At 39.3% G+C, this 16,520-nt stretch overlaps 1 protein-coding gene across 1 annotated transcript; it reads left to right on the top strand.

The window, feature by feature from the left end:
• Positions 1–1,681: 1,681 nt before the first annotated feature.
• On the top strand, positions 1,682–3,338 carry LOC120031385 (type-4 ice-structuring protein LS-12-like). The gene is made up of 4 exons (XM_038977108.1): positions 1,682–1,748; positions 2,086–2,154; positions 2,469–2,586; positions 2,926–3,338. The coding sequence occupies exons 2-4, from the start codon at positions 2,109–2,111 to the stop codon at positions 3,197–3,199; spliced, it is 438 nt and encodes a 145-aa protein (XP_038833036.1). The 5' UTR covers positions 1,682–1,748; positions 2,086–2,108; the 3' UTR covers positions 3,200–3,338.
• The last annotated feature ends 13,182 nt before the right edge of the window (positions 3,339–16,520 follow it).

The raw sequence follows: 16,520 nt of genomic DNA, 5'->3' as shown, positions 1-16,520 counted from the left end.
GTGAATCATAGACTCCATACAAAGAAAGATGCAGAGATGGGAAAATAATGAAAGAACTTGGAAATACAAAAAGTACTTTATCCACGAATAAAAGGATGGTGATATTTATGAGAAATTGCTAAGTCAACATCTAGGGCACATGTCACATTGGGATCTCTGGTCCAGCCAATCTAATTTGCTGAGATAATTACATTCATAGAAGAGATGCAAAATAATGAATGAAGTCATATTACATATTTTCTCTCTTAATGATGGGTCTTTCTATATTAATTCATGCAATGTGCAATTTATTTACAGTATGTCAGAGGATCATTCTTGCTGTATGTATGAATGATAATATGTATCATCATTACTTTAGATTACCCAGTAGAGAAAAAAAATCCAACAGTACAGAAAAAACTGAACATTGACCACATTAATCTATATAGCATGCGACATGCCAGTATCTATGTTCTCAATCTACAAACTGAATGGGAAATATCTGCTGACTCTAACTGATCGTAACCAAACCATAAAACAATGCAATTACCATTAGTTTCACATTATTACTGAAATAGATGTCCTCAGCAATAACAAGTTCATATACAAGCAATGTATCTACCATTCCCCTGATGTGATGGGTTTATCTGAGGCCCTCTGTGTTTCTGCCTGATACTGTAACAGTAGTAATGTGCAGTGAGGCAATGGCTGATGGAACGTCCGACCTGGAAAGTAGAAAAGGTGTTGTCAGTCGTGTTACCATCAGTCTTTTTCTAATGTGTGTTTAATGGCGGTGTAATCAATTCAAATTGAAGTCAGTGTTGTTGTCTGTGTCACACTGCTTTGCTTTATCTTGGCCAGGTCGCAGTTGTAAATGAGAACTTGTTCTCAACTAGCCTACCGGGTTAAATAAAGGTTAAATAAAATAAATTTTAAAAATTCAGGAAGTGATTTGAATTTAAAATCCCCAAAACTTTTGACATAAACAGCATCCCCTTTTCAGTTTATTGAGAACTCATTGACACCAGATGCCCTTTTTCAATTGTTGTGAATTGGAATTTCAGTTTACTGGTATCAGCCAGACTAGAACTTACAGCCTTCAATTCGAATGGACGCCAACCCTGGTTAGCACGCACACTACCAAGCATTTCTCATTTGTGTTGCTGAGAGTTACTTCCCCGAAATTGACGTTATTTTTCTATAAAAATGCTAGCTCTGCCAATCATTTAGAAAATGAGTTAATAAAACCCCAAAACATTGGAAACAAATGAGGGAAAACTAAATTATGCAACTTCCTACTGCCATATACAGTATTTTAACCCAAATGAAAAGAGGAGGGTAACCTAAAATGCATACCCAAATAGTAAAACAAATTGGCATTGAATTTTTATTTGGACAAAACATTCTTCAAGAAAGAATGAATCTATTAGTGATTGCATTAAGCCTACACAATGAAGGGATGACGGGATAGGTTGGCTTGAATGGCACTTTTTGATTCAACCAGTAATACGTGTTTTAACTGTGGTGCAAGCACCTTATCTCGAACCCGATCAATACACACACTTGGACTTTGTGTCATTATTGGGACAGGCAACACATCAAGGTTCATCAGCCAACGCTACACATTTGCACATTCTACCTCAGGTCACTCCCTTACATGTTGTAGCCAATAAGATTTGGGCCAGGCCCCTTTTGTCAGGCAGGAGCTATAAAACCCCTTGGCCCCAGACACAAGGTACTGTTAGGTCCAAGAACCCCCAGAAGTAAAGGTAAGTCTTCCATGGTTTTCTGTCTGATCCCAATGTCTCAGTATATTGGTTTAACACTTAAAGTTTAGCCTCATATTTATTGTGTGTCTTTTTGTTTGTGTTGTGGCCTCAAGAGAGATACATCAAAGTACTGTAAAGTTTTCATTATGACTACATGGTTAATTATGATGCCAATTTCTACTGCGATCTTAATGTGGTCAGAGTTTCATCACATTTACCTGGTTTCACCTAGGATAAGTGCAACTTCTGAAAGTGAACAGAATGTCTTTGAGTGTCAATCGTCATGTAGTGTACGATGTTTCATCTGTCGTCCTAATCCTCGTCTCCTCTCCTGTAGATCCACCTTGCCCATCAGCAATCATGAAATTCTCTCTCATCGCCGCCCTTGTTGTTGTGCTGGCCATTGGTAAGAATTCATTACATAAATTGTTCCGCAACAAAGAAAAATATTTATGACTTTCTATCTTATCTGCATATATACTTAATACTACTCATGAATAGTAATTGAGTAACACATAACTGATAAACAAGGTAATTCAGAGGATAAATATTTATTTGAAAATCAAGCCCTTTACTCCTCTGCTAATCTGTAACCTCTTTAATCATAACTACATCCATCCTTTTTTTCAGACTGAATTAATACTGTGCATTATAAACACAATACTGTGTGTGTAGTGAGTGTGTGTAACTAAGTGTGTTTTCTGTGTGTGTGTATGACAGGCTGTGAGTCCGGTTCCCTGGTGAAGCGTGACATCCCTGCTGAGATCGAGACTCTCAAAAAGTACTTCCAGGACGCCATTGAGACAGTGAAGTCTCATGAGCTGATCAGCCAGGCTCAGTATGTCACTGACCACCACACTCTTCCAATATAATATAAAATAATAGAATACTTCTCTTGAGGGGAAATTGTATTGCAGATCAACAAAATAAGTACCATCAACTCTGTATGGAGTTGAATCTCTTCACGTTTAAGATATGAAGTCATTCTAAATAGAACACTCATTCAAATTGTTACTATTCATTTTATTTATTCGTAACATTGTACTTGACAGGGATATTACATCTTAAACATGTCTGTTTTCACATCAGTACCATACAGTCGGCTTTAAAGCTAGCTTGCTCCCTGAGCCTACAGCTGTTGGAAAACGTCTCTCTAAGTGTGTCTCTCTACCCATAGGGGTTACCTGGAGGAGGGTAAGACTCAGATCACGCCTCTGACCGACAAGATCCAGGAGCATGCTGAGAAGATCCAGGAGCAGATGAAGCCCTTCGTCAGTGACATCGAGAAGCAGGTGCGTCCCATGGCTGATAACCTGCAGGCCCAGCTCATGCCTCTGGTCGACAAGATGCAGGCCCAGTTCAAGCCTCTGGCTGATGACTTGCAGGCCCAGATGGAGCAGCTCTTCCAGACCGTGGTTGACCAAACCAAGGCTCTCCTCCCCCCCCAGTAAAGCTAACGTTACATCCCCATAGAAAGGAAAAACCATCTCCACTCTGTCTGTTTCACCTGTGTCAAGTCCAGCTCACTCCTTCTATTGACATCATCTTGAAATTATGCTGAAATTTCACCAATAAAGGGCTTGAAAGGTGGCCATTTTGTCTGTGATTATTTTCTCTATAACTCACATGGGCACATTGCAGATGAAAGGAATACACTGTGTACTGCTGTGTAATTTATTGAAGGTTAAAGGTCAAATTATGGGGTTGAAATTAGATACATTTCTGGGCGGAATTTGATGGGAAGTGCTTATTGAAGTGCAATATTTAATATTTGTTTTGATATACTGATTTTTGGGCCACTCTATCATATAGCCTATAAGCAGTTGGGTAGCTTACTTACTAAATATAATCCGTTACAGTTACTAGTTACCTGTCCAAAATTGTAATCAGTAATTTTGGATTACCCATACTCAGTAATGTAATCTTATTAATTTCAGTTACTTTTAGATTACTTTCCCCTTAAGAGGCATTAGAAGACAAAAAGGATCCATCAAACGCATTAGGTGTGTCATCGTAGTGGTCTCTAATTTGTGGTCAGACTCGCTCAGGTGGAACAAACTAAATTTGCCCTTTTTTTCAAGGCTGAATTGAATGTCATTGAGAAAAGGAAAAGTGTTATAATGTATTTTGTCGCAAGCAAGTAATCCAAGGAGTAATCATCTAGTTTTTCAAAGTATCTGTAACCTGATTACACAATTTTAGCTGGAACTACTTTTTTGTAATCAGATTACATGTACATGATTACATGCAATCAGTTTCTCCCCAACCTTGCCTAGGAGCCCGAGTTGTTAATATTCTTAAATAGTCCTTTGTATTGGATGGGGTTTAGCATCAGCTAAATTTAGATTGTTATATTAAGATATGTTCATGTCATTGACTGTAACCTTGTCCTACTACACACACTCATTAATGCATAGAATAGAATGTCCAAAAGATGACAATGAAAATCTGATCTGACTGACTAGATAAGTGGTGAAGTAGTATTGCTTGTCCTTTGTCTTGATGATACCATAGTTCTGTTGAATTGCCTGGGCAATAGAGACATGCGGGGACTACAAAGTGCATAGAAAAAGAAAAGGTTACACAAACTCAGAAAAAGGCACTAACATACAGTCACGGTTACACATTTAATAGGCTATAACTGATTTACACTGTGGACAGGGACTTGAGCCAAGCCCCTCGATGTCGCGGAAACCATCATCTATGATCTGATCCATGCACTCACGGCAGAAGTGGTGTCCGCAGGGATGGCGCCAAAGTCTCCAGTGTTGAATGAGACCGCAACGCTGACAGCCGCGCAGCACAGTTGTGTATCCGAGAAGCCTGACATGAGTGACTTCCGAGGAATAGCCTACCACGTAACTGAAGGGGGTCAAAATAATAATATATTTTTGTTTTATAGTGCAATTCATAGGCCTAATCATCATCACGACATCACCATTACATTCTTAAACTAATCCCACAGAGCTCGACAGTTTGTTGTCCTAAAAAAACAGAAATGATTTACATCTGGTTCGTTCAGCCATTACTATGGGCAACATTTATGGGGAAAGAATAGGGTTTTGGAATAAATGCCGAAAATAAGGTCTGTGGTTAAAACAGGCTTATGAGGATTTTATACGTTTTGTTTTATGAGGTATCAGTCAGTTATCATGAACTTTATGAATTACAAATCCTTTATGTGCATTATGTTTTTTGAAGTTACATGAATGCTTAAAAATTCACAAAAAGTGATGTTAGCTGATTAAGATGACCTCATAGAACAAAACTGTATAAGATCTCCTCAGCCTGTGTTTACCACAGATCTTATTTTCGGTGTTTATCCAAAAACCCTACAAAAACTCCATTCATTTTCCCATAGGCTTTGTTCAGCGAACCATGGCAGAGTTAATGCCTACAAAAAGACGTCATCACTGTTGCTTTCTATATCACCACCACCACCTTCCTCTTCATCATCATCGTCGTCGTAAAAAAATGCTGTTCCTTTCAACCAATCAGCGTGCCGGAATGGACATTTGGGACGCTGATCCCTCCCACTTCAGGTAGACTAGACACTAGACTAGAGTGTTGTCCGTGCATCCGTAATGTAAGTTTATGGTTTCATATTCATCAACATTGATATAATAGCCTAAATAAAAATGCATTGCAGTTTTAGACGGAAAGTTTATTGAAGTTTTGACAGACCTAAGTTTACCTAATTAAAATTTGGTGTAGGCCTACCTGTCTTTCGAATGTTGTCCTCTCAACTGGCAGCACGGGAAGATGGAAAACATCTCTCTCAAAAATCTCTGCAGTCCCTTCCATACCCTCATTGCTTTGGAAAGTCAATGGAAAAGGGTGAATGGGTCTGAAAATGATCGAGACAAAGAGTTAAGGAATGAGGTAGTGGTGTTTGTTCAGCTTCCCAGATATTGTAACTTGAATTTAGGCCTGCCTACTTACAGATATCTCCATTTTAAATATAAAAAAAAAAAACGACAGTACATCATAATGAAGAGATGGTTGCAATCTGGAGAAAGTTGTACATCCTTTAAAAATAAGTATTAAATAAGTGTTGATATGGGACCTGCATATTAGGTTTTTTTGTCTCAAAGCAATGAGGTAGACCATGACTTGTTGTCAATTTTGACACATAACAACAAAATCACTAGTCTTCCACACAGCTATGGACCCTTAAGATGAAAGGCTGCATGCTTTATTGGTTTTAGAAGATGAAACTCACTTAGAGACACATCGTGTGTGCTGTAGCAACCCAAAGAATCAAATAATCATTCATCAAGTCAATGTTGAGTCTGATTTGGGAAAGAATAATGTGTGTACTTCATCTCCTTATAGTCTCATTATTAGCATGATGGCAGTGCATCTAAGTGTAAACAATAAGTAGGCCTATGCCCCCCTTGAATACACTATGCTCAGTAATTTGATAGCATGATCTCATCTAGCTTCACTTTACTGTACTCTTGCCTATTCAGTTGCCAGGCTACAAGATGCACTCAAGGTGGCCTCCTTTAGCTAATGTTTAAAGGACTGAAGCATATTTTCCGGGAGCCTCAGTCTCCTTCCAGCTGAACTAATCTCTATACATCACAACAACCTTCAGACCTTCAGGCTGAAGGCTAAAGGCATTTGAACGAGGTAATGCCAGTTCTAGGTGACCTTCTCCTTGTAATAGAAGATTTAATGAAGACAACTTATCAAGTGCCCTTACTTGCAATCAAAGAAGCACATGACAGAAAGTAAAAATAGAAATCACATTTAAGTTTTATACCTCTGCTCATTTTGATACGGCCAGATGTCTTGTCAGTTCTGCAACGTTGCCTCCTTGAAGTGAACATCAAATAAAATATATGAACCATTTAAACCTAATTCAAATCTTGACTATGGGGTAACCAGGGATTGCCTCTAAGCTGTTTGTATAACATATTTCCACCATCTGTCTGTCTGACTTCTGTACTCATAACAAACGTATCAGTCAATATCAGATATTAAATGATCTAGCAACCACTGTTACGAAGCAGCAGCAGCAGTACAGATGTTTATCAGACCATTAACTAATGACTGCATGTCTCATCGTGGTGCATTACATCATTTTTCATAAACTCACCGAACATTTTATAACTGCTTAATACATTTGGTAACACAGGCTTCATATCAGAGGGTTATGAAGGCGTATGAGGGACATGATGCTTAACAGATGTTATTTCCATAGTGTTAAAGAGACAGTTGGTGGTGGTGCCTTGTTCTACAGCCTCTCAGACCCTGGGGTGGTAGTGGAAGGACAAGGCCAGGGTGATGTAGATGGGCACACCAGCTGGATGGAGAGCCAGTGATAAGCCCCAGCGATAACTGGGTATCAGGGCACACTGTGTGCCACAAAGGTTGGCACATGCAGTTACTGCCATGTAGTTAGGCATAGAGAGAACCCCTAAAGATAAGCTGTGTCTTTGAGGTTCCCTTTGAATTTATCTGTTTCAATAACTTGTGCATAAAGTTGGATTTGATTTGTATTAATGAGATCCAATTAACTTTTTTATACTGGAAATATAGACATGAATAGCATAACAAAAGCAAATGGTCATGTTTGTGCATGATGTGATGATTAATCCATTTATTTGACTATGTTCTGTCAATTATTAATAACTCTTAGAATCACAACAACATGTCTTTTCTTCCCTTAACTCTTGTTGTTGACCACTGAATATTTGGAACATCAAGGTATTGTGTAGTATGTACATATTGTATTGTTCCAATGGTTTTTTCTCTGTTACTGTAGGCTGGTGAGTGATTTGGAAAAAGACTCCTTGCGGTGCAAAATTAATTTCTAGAATGTCGAGGGTATTTGTAATCACACAGCTGACCAAATTACACAATATTTACATTCTGGGTTAACCAAGATAAATGTTTTTGGCATCTGAAGTCTGTTTGTGAGGTATGACATATTGTGTGACATTTGTAGCTGGCATGTGGCCGTTATGTTACTGTTTGGACTCCAATAACACATGTATTGATATTTACACATTAAACACATGTAGTTAATGCCTAAAAACTATTTTAGCTATTTCAAAGTTATTGCCTATTATTTACTGGCATAGGCTGTAATCTAATGCATATTCTCCTCTGCATATTAAAGGCTATACTGCATGTGCATTATATTTATAGGGGTTTCCATCATATGTACAGGTCCTGGCATGGTTAGTTGAGTAACTCGATTGTCACGGACATGACAGGAAAAACAGTTACAGTCAATGTTGTGCAATGTTGCGCAGTTTGAGCCTGTATAACAAAAATAAATAGATTGGTATAATTTCACTACACAAGGAGTGTTGTGTGTGTGTGTGTGTGTGTGTGCCTTTGATAACATGCTCTGTGTGTCTATAGTCTTTAGGAAAAGATGACATCTTTTAATTGTATGCCCATGATGTCCATACACTCTTCCTTTAATCAAAGGGGAGCTAGTTAGATATGCAGATTTTTATCTAACAAATCCAATGAGTATGAGCTAAAGGATACTAGGTAACCCAGAAGCATATCGTGTATAGAGATATAATGCACTGGCTCAGAGACAAACCATAATTGACTTTGATTATGCAGATAAAAAAGAGCAGGTTAACATGATCAAATGTACCATTTAAAATCATGACATGTCAAGATCATAAATCATACATACATCCGTATGCACCCACATAATGACAGGACTACATTCTGCCCATTAGCAAAATGGAAGGTACTCACCATGTTTCAATTTAGGCACCTAGAAGGGTCATCCAGACGGGCTTGATCTGCGTGTGGAAAACAGCGAACCCTGACAGAAAAGAAACTGTGGCCTATTAAGGGAACCTGAAAAGCACTTAAGAATTGGACAAAAATTTGAGAAAAGAGAGGAAAATAAGAAAGCACCACATGGAAGCCACACTTCAAGATGGTTTTGGGCTGTAAAAAGTGGGGGCCAATCCAATATCTACAGTTCCAAACGCCTTGTCTTTAAGAAGAGTGCTATATGCTTTGGTCTCTAAGGAGTAAGGACACAGAGTGTCTCAATGGGCAGTGGGGAATACTGGTGGATATGTTTTTGCTGGCATGGGTTATGTTTTTTACTCAAAGCTGACAGACAGACAACCCCCATGCACACAGGTGCTAGCCTATTCAAGGGAATTGTGTAAAAATGACATCACTGAAAATATGCTCTGAAAGCCTTTCAACATAAAAGTCCTTCCTTCCACTTTGAGTTGCTCTAGAGTACATTATTTTCTCCCTTTCTTTCTTTCTTTCTTTCTTTTTTTTTCTTTCTTTCTTTCTTTCTTTCTTTCTTTCTTTCTTTCTTTCTTTCTTTCTTTCTTTCTTTCTTTCTTTCTTTCTTTCTTTCTTTCTTTCTTTCTTTCTTGTGTCCTTACATAATAATGTAATGCAATACTATACAGTACACATGTAGCAGCATTATATATTTTCACACATATGTAGTCACCGTGCAAAAAAGCAGAATATTTGTATTCACAATAGTTTTCATTTTCTGTCAATTTCTTCAGAAACAAATGACCAAATGAAAGATATTTTTCCCAATTGTCTGATCCTCCTGTTTTTTTTCTATCTCTCCAATGCTGAAATACCACTTTGTGAAATTACAGTACAATTTTGAAAAGTAGACGCAGGCAGTCAGCAATATAGAAATAGAATGAATAGAACGAGGTTGGAAGCTCTAAACCTGGTAAACTCAAGGGTACACTCGCAATGGCTGCCTGGTATTGTGATGCAATCATTTCCATCGGAATTTGTAATGTTCTATGAACTGATGCTGGATTGCCATAGTAATCTAGAATGTTCCTTTAAATTATGCTAACTGATGAGGCTCATGCAATGGAATGTATTTGTTGTAATGTCAGTTGAGTTGACTCAACAAATGACAGCATAGATTGAGAGGTACACTTCCTGTTTTTACTTCCTGGCATGGGTCTAGGTTGAAGATGACAAAAGTTAAGACAAGAGGGTTCTAATATTTATTTGCAACAATGGGGCCAGCTACTGTATGCTAGTAAACAACGGTTCTGGTAGCCTAGCGGTTAGAGCGTTTGGACCAGTAACAGAAAGGTCGCTGGTTTGCATTTCTTAGCCAACATGGTGAAAAATCTGTTAATGTGCCCTATTTAACCCAAGTTTGGTCCAGGTGTGCCATACTACTATGGCTAAAATTGTTAAAAAATATATTTTAAAAAGTCATAACTTGTCCTAACCTTTTATATTCAACCTAGGCATGGGTATACTCAAAAGGGCTGCCAGTCCACCCGTTATTCCATAATTGACTTGAATAGGGATGTGTGTTCTGTTCATTCTATTTCTATGGTTGGCAATTCCTGTGCATAGCCTCAGCAACAATGGAGTGCTGGCCTTGGTGATGGTTGCTAGGCAATGGAGGAAATACAATGGCCTCCTTGGAAACCAAAGGACCTTAAGTGGACTAAAAGGAATGAAATCACACCCAAAAAATTATTGATGAGGAAAACAGTGATGCTGTGCACCTTAGAAGACATAGAACAACATATTGCTGTGTTGTAGCACATGGGGAGACAGGAAATAGTACGTACCCCTGAAACGTACGTTGGACCTGAATTCTAGTTCCACGCAGAGCCTTATGGCTTTGGTTCCATGTTGGCTAGACGTATCAATAAATCAATCAATCAAACATACTAATCAATCTAATAATCATTAAATGTCTGGCTTGTTCTTGTGTTCTGTTTGTCTGTGATTCATGTAAGATGTCTCTTGTTTGACTAACATTTCTTAGTCTAGATGTGGTTACTGTAATAACAACAATCACAGTACAAATAGGGGCTACCAGTGTAAGTTTACACAAAATATGGAGTTTGTTGTCACTGTTGTGTAATCGGTTACTTCCTCTATCAGATCACATCAGACCTTTACATCATCAGGACATTCTGTGTAAGATGAGGACTGGATGAACCAATTGATCCACACACAAAACATTTAATGATCCTTGTGTATTTTAGACAGGCATTGACGATGTGTACATGCGAAGGGGCTGAGGCTAGAGTGTAGCAGGCTTTATACATATGGGATGTTGGGTTTGACTACAAAATGGAAGCAAATTAGAGAGCGGTCTTAAAAACAGCAGCAGTCCACTTGGGCTTGACAATAGTGCTTCTGCTATACAATATTGTTCTTTTGTGTGGCTAGATGAAACAGGTGCACTTTGCAAGTGGTTGACAGCGGGAAAAGAGAATTCCTAGCGTGTATTTTTAGGAGCTAGTTTGTTAGGAGCTAGTCCGACTAATGAAAATATGAAGAGTTCTCTCATTTAATAAAGGCGTATACAACTGCAGAATAACCACATTATATGTCCATTGTCATGAATATATCGAATTGCCTCAATTGCAATCAAACATCAATTATTATCACACAACAAAGCCTACAGGGTTTTTTCTTTGATCAAAAAGGAGCTTAGGTGGTGAGCTAGGCACGAGGCGTGGCAATGGGTGTGGTCGCAGTTTTAAAGCTAATTTCCTACGATTTAACATATTTTGCTTTGGAGCTGAAAGTATTTTTCTGTTTTAAATCAAATGTCCGTAATTTCTATGCATTTTGCCATGGCTAATGCTGTGTTCTTATGCTCAAACATAATAACAAAATCTATACTCCTGAATTCATCGTTTTGGGAATTTTTCGATTCTCCCTGACTGTCTAGCTTTCATTTCGATGAGTTAGCTCTCAAAGACTATATTATGCAAAATATATAGGTCCATTATCTTTTCTACATACTTTATTTCTGGATTTATTCGCTTAAGTTTACCCTGAAAGCGTTTTTCCATCTAGATGTTTTTCTTCTAACAGCAGTGTTTGTTAGGTGGCTCTCCCAATCGTTTTCTATGCAGAAAAATCCCTGTCCAGTGTGAAAAAAGTAAAACATTTAAAATTAGATTTCAAGTTCCGATGACTAAATTACTTTTCAGTCCACAACCAGACTGCATTATATGCACTGCACATTTGACACCTTTCATGATAAATTGTAGACGTCTGTAGCCATTAACAAGGGGTAAACACACTAAAATGAAGGAACACACTGACCTTCTAAGACCAAACCCTAAACTCAACTCAAAGATTCTAAGAGCCATGATGTCCTATTTCTCTGAAAAGGCTCCTCCTCCTCTCAAATGAAATGTCATCTCTCTCCCATCTCTGTGCAGTCTGTTGTGGAGAAACTGAAGCACCCACTCCAAAACAACACTATTATTTGCTCCTCCTGGGGCTGACCCCTGAAGTGTTCTACTCAGTTAGAGCTCCTAATGCAGATTCCATTTCAGTAGCTATTAGGCATCCTCCCTATCTACCAGACCTGCCTATTGGATATACATTCTGCCCCCTAACCCCCCCCCCCCCCCTCCCCCCATCCCTCCATCCCACCTCTGGGAAGCCCTGCAAACTGCTTATTCAAAAATCGCTAACCATAAATATATGTAATGACATTTCGGAGGCAAAGAGGCCTGTGTGGTTTTTAATTCATATTTAATGGCTGTCAGGCTAAATAGCTGGCCCACTATCCTAAATGGGAGCTGCTCTGCCACTCCCCTCCACTTAGGACTGATAGCTGTCTGCTTTGCTGCTCCTTGTGGCGCTCTCTCTTCCATCCTTGTTCTCTAGTTGAAACCATAGTAGTACACTCTTAGAAAAAAGGAGAACAAAAGGGTTCTTCGGCTGTCCCCATAGGAGAACCAGTTTTGGTTCCAAGTAAAGCCCTTTCCGGTTCCAGGTAGAACTCTTTTGTGTTCCATGTAGAACCAAAATGGTTCTTCCTGGAACCAAAAAGGGTTCTTCATAGGGTTCTCCTGTGGGGACAGCCGAAAAACCCTTTAAGGTTCAAGATATAACCTTTTTTTCTGTAGCATGTTCCCTTACTTAGGTTGTTAAAAACAGCCATCTGAGTAGATCAGCCTGAGAAGTGAGGATGGCAAAAATTACCATTGTAACAGTTCAAAGGAGTAGGACTGATTCTATACTACTGATAAGACAGTTGAATAAACGTGACCATCCTCAGACAATGTAAGAGTGTACTTCATAACATCATAGAAAAAATACATAAATAACTCAATGTGCAGACAGTCTGTGGACAGAAAAACATCTCCCCAAAATAGTTTTTCTTTATTTAACTAGGCAAGTCAGTTAAGAACAAATTCCTATTTACAATGACGGCCTACCCCGGGCCAATTCTGCGCCGCCCTATGGTACTCCCAATCACGGTCAGTTGTGATACAGCCTGGAATCTAACCAGGGTATGTAGTGATGCCTCTAGCACTGACATGCAGTGTCTTAGACCGCTGTGCCACTTGCTGGAGACAAATACAAGGAGACAGCAGGAAATAAATAGTAGCACATTTTTAGATGTCCAGATAATGTATCTAATCTGACGACATGGATAAATAGAAGTAGGCCTACATTACTTTGCTCAGGCCTCTGAGTACAGCCAATGACTGATCAGTGCAACAATACACACTGTGAAATAAAACGGTATCCAAAAGCCAAGAATAGCATTAAGTCATCACAAACAAAGAGTAGGGGTGGTTTAAAAAAACATAATCATAATCACTACTACAAATATTGATGCCCGCCCGCCCAGCTTCTTCTTTTTTTTTGGAGTTGGGCCCAGGCGCTGAAAAGTAAATAAATCTATCAGGGCAAGGAGCTGGAGGCTCGTGTTACCACTACTAACAGTCAAGAGCCTTTTCATGCTGCCCAGGAGGGCCATTCCTGTAACGCTAGCACACTAGAGAGGCCCACAAATCATCTCTCTCTCTCTCTCTCTCTCTCTCTTTCTCTCTCGCCTTTCTCTCACTCTACCCTCTGTCTCTTGCTTTCTCACTTTCCATTTCTCTCGCTCTCCTCTTTCATCCCTTTTTTGTTTCTATTCAGTTCTTTTTTATATGAATCTTCACCCCATCCCCTGCCCATGCCCCTTCTACTATCTTATTCTCCTCCTCTTTCTTCACTCTCTCTTTATACTCTCCACTCTTACACAGTTGCTTACATGCCTGAGAATAACACAATGGACCAAAGACAACCATAAGAAATGTAGTATTGTGTAGTACACATGCATGTAGAAAGAAGGGGTCGGGGTTGTGCTCTGTCCCTCATCATACACTATCCTCTTATCATCTTATCCCTTATCTCAACAAACAGGTTGAAGCTGATCATTGATGAGCGATGATACTATCTCTGTCCCTGATCAATGCTGGGCTCAGCCTCTATCGATCTGTCTGCATGGCGGGATAGAGCTTTTCTAGTTCTGACCCACACAGGCCAAGTGGGTCACATGGGTCGCGACCACTGTTTGTACAGATCCTAGGAGAGGTTAATAACCATGGCAGAACAACAACACACAATAGGGAAGGGTCATGTCCATGTTCATTCAATATGTTTCTTCATTATTTCTTCAGCGGATGGTGAGATATAATTTTCTTTTACATTGACCTACAAATTGAAGAGCTTTGAGAAAACATCAAGACTGTGTGATAATATGTCACATTTTATAAGAAATTGGGCAAAATATGACTTTATCTGATTTCATTTATGTGGGGCAGTCAGTCCTCAGCTTTACACAGTAGCAGTGTCCTAAGTACTCATAGATGAGGGCTTCCCTTTTTTGGCCCAATTCCAAACCACACCCTAGCCCCTATTCCAGACCCTTGGTAATTCCCTCCTATCAGATCCATGACAGGGAATCAACATGGGGCCCTAAGGGTATGGGGCTGGAGATTGGTTTGGTATTGGGCCTTTATCTCTGACATCTCCTGTCTCAGGATCAGTTGGTAGCACACTCAACAGTCATACACTCGCTGTTCCCATTACCGAGTCCAGGTGCATTTTTTCTGTATTGCTTTTTTTCTATGATTGTAACGCTTTCTTCTGTGGTGGACGAAGGAGAGGACCAAAGCGCAGCGTGGTTAGTGTTCATCATCTTTAATAACAACAAAAAAACGTGAACACTACAAAATACAAAACAATAAATGTGGAAAAACCGAAACAGTCCTATCTGGTGCATAGACACAAAGAAAACACAAAAGAACTATGGTCAGAACGTGACAATGATTGTCTTTGTTTTTCACTGTGGCGTTTTGAGTTGACTTAGCTCCTGAATCAGAGCATCAATCAACGGTAACTACTGTCAGGCTTCCGGTAGGCCAACCCTCACACCCATATGGACCCGGCCCATCCATCCTGGCCAATTGGCAGCTTTATAGGCTGGGGCCTGTGTGAAAGTGGGACTCTAACAATGAAACACATTTGACATGTGATTGAGGCATTGAGCCCCAGGGTTTGGCACTCTATTCAACGCCTCACTGCCAGAGCCAATTTACAGTATTCACAGTCTGCCACTCATTTTGTCTACTGTGGATTATCTGCTGTCTGCTTCTTTCTCTATTATAGTGTCATCACTATCAGAGTGTATGAGTGATCCCATAGATAGAACCATTCATAATGAATCAATGATAATGCAAAAGAGAGTTTGAACAGGTGCTTGACAATATACATCATGCTGAATGATTCATCAATATTCTCCATTCTTATGTTGATCAGAAGTCTCATTGTATCGTGATAGGGTTAATGGACCTACACGAGTGCATGGGATGTGTGTTTTTGTCAAGACCAGGAGAAAGTAATGTGAAGCCTCAGTGGGCGGCCATCCCAGGTGACTCCAGTCTGTTCCTGCCAGTTCCATAAGGATGCTTGGTGTGTGACTTGGAATGAGCTGCATGTGCATTAATGAGTGCTGTAGGTCTCTCCTTGTGTCTAATTCAGTTATAGAGTGTGCTGCTGCTCACCCTAGGGCACAACTATCCAGCTAAAATACATTAGTAATGATGCTCCCAAAGATAGATCTGGAGATCTGGGCCGAGGAATCAATAGAATGAGGGGAAAATGTATAACAAACTGTAAGGAGAGCACTTATGTCTTATTGAATATATACAGTAACTATCAGAGGGGTCCGGTGGGTTGGGATTTTGCTAGGTTAAAAAATATTAGGGAATAGGTTAAAAGTATATATAGCAGGACAAAAACACAATATTGGATTGAGATGGAAATACATTAGATGGTAAGATTAGAAGTGTTTGATTACTTCTGTAACGGCTGTCGTCGGTGGAAGAAGGTGAGGACCAAGGTGCAGTGTGGTAAGTGTTCATGATATTTAATAATAATCCAAAACTTGAACACTGAATAACAAAACAACAAAAAAAACAACCGAAACAGTTCTGTCTGGTGCAGACACACAAAGACTGAAAATAACCACCCACAAAACCCAACAGAAAACAGGCTACCTAAATATGGTTCCCAATCAGGGACAACGATTGACAGCTGCCTCTGATTGAGAACCATATCAGGCCAAACACAGAAATAGAAAATCATAGAAAAACTAACATAGACAACCCACCCAACTCACGCCCTGACCATACTAAAACAAAAGACAAAACAAAGGAACTAAGGTCAGAACGTGACAACTTCGTTCTTGGGACATAACAGGTCTCTCTTGTAAAATAGATTTTTAATGTGAAACAGAACATCTGTATGAATAAATGATAAATTATTTGGTTCATAGCAAAAATGTATTTTCAGAATAGATTAGAACGGGTTGAAAACGTCTTTGTTGATTTGAAAGCAGCACCGAGGTTCATCAGTGAGAGAACATATTGTCTGTCGATGGGAGGCAATTGGCCTTGGACCTAAAAATGTGAGTTTAAATCAAATAAAATACAATTGTATTTGTCACATGCT

This window comes from Salvelinus namaycush, chromosome 37 (genome assembly GCF_016432855.1).
Source record: "Salvelinus namaycush isolate Seneca chromosome 37, SaNama_1.0, whole genome shotgun sequence".
Lineage (NCBI taxonomy): Eukaryota > Metazoa > Chordata > Actinopteri > Salmoniformes > Salmonidae > Salvelinus > Salvelinus namaycush.
Note: the sequence above shows the minus strand (reverse complement) of the source record. Positions and strands in the feature narration are given on the sequence as shown.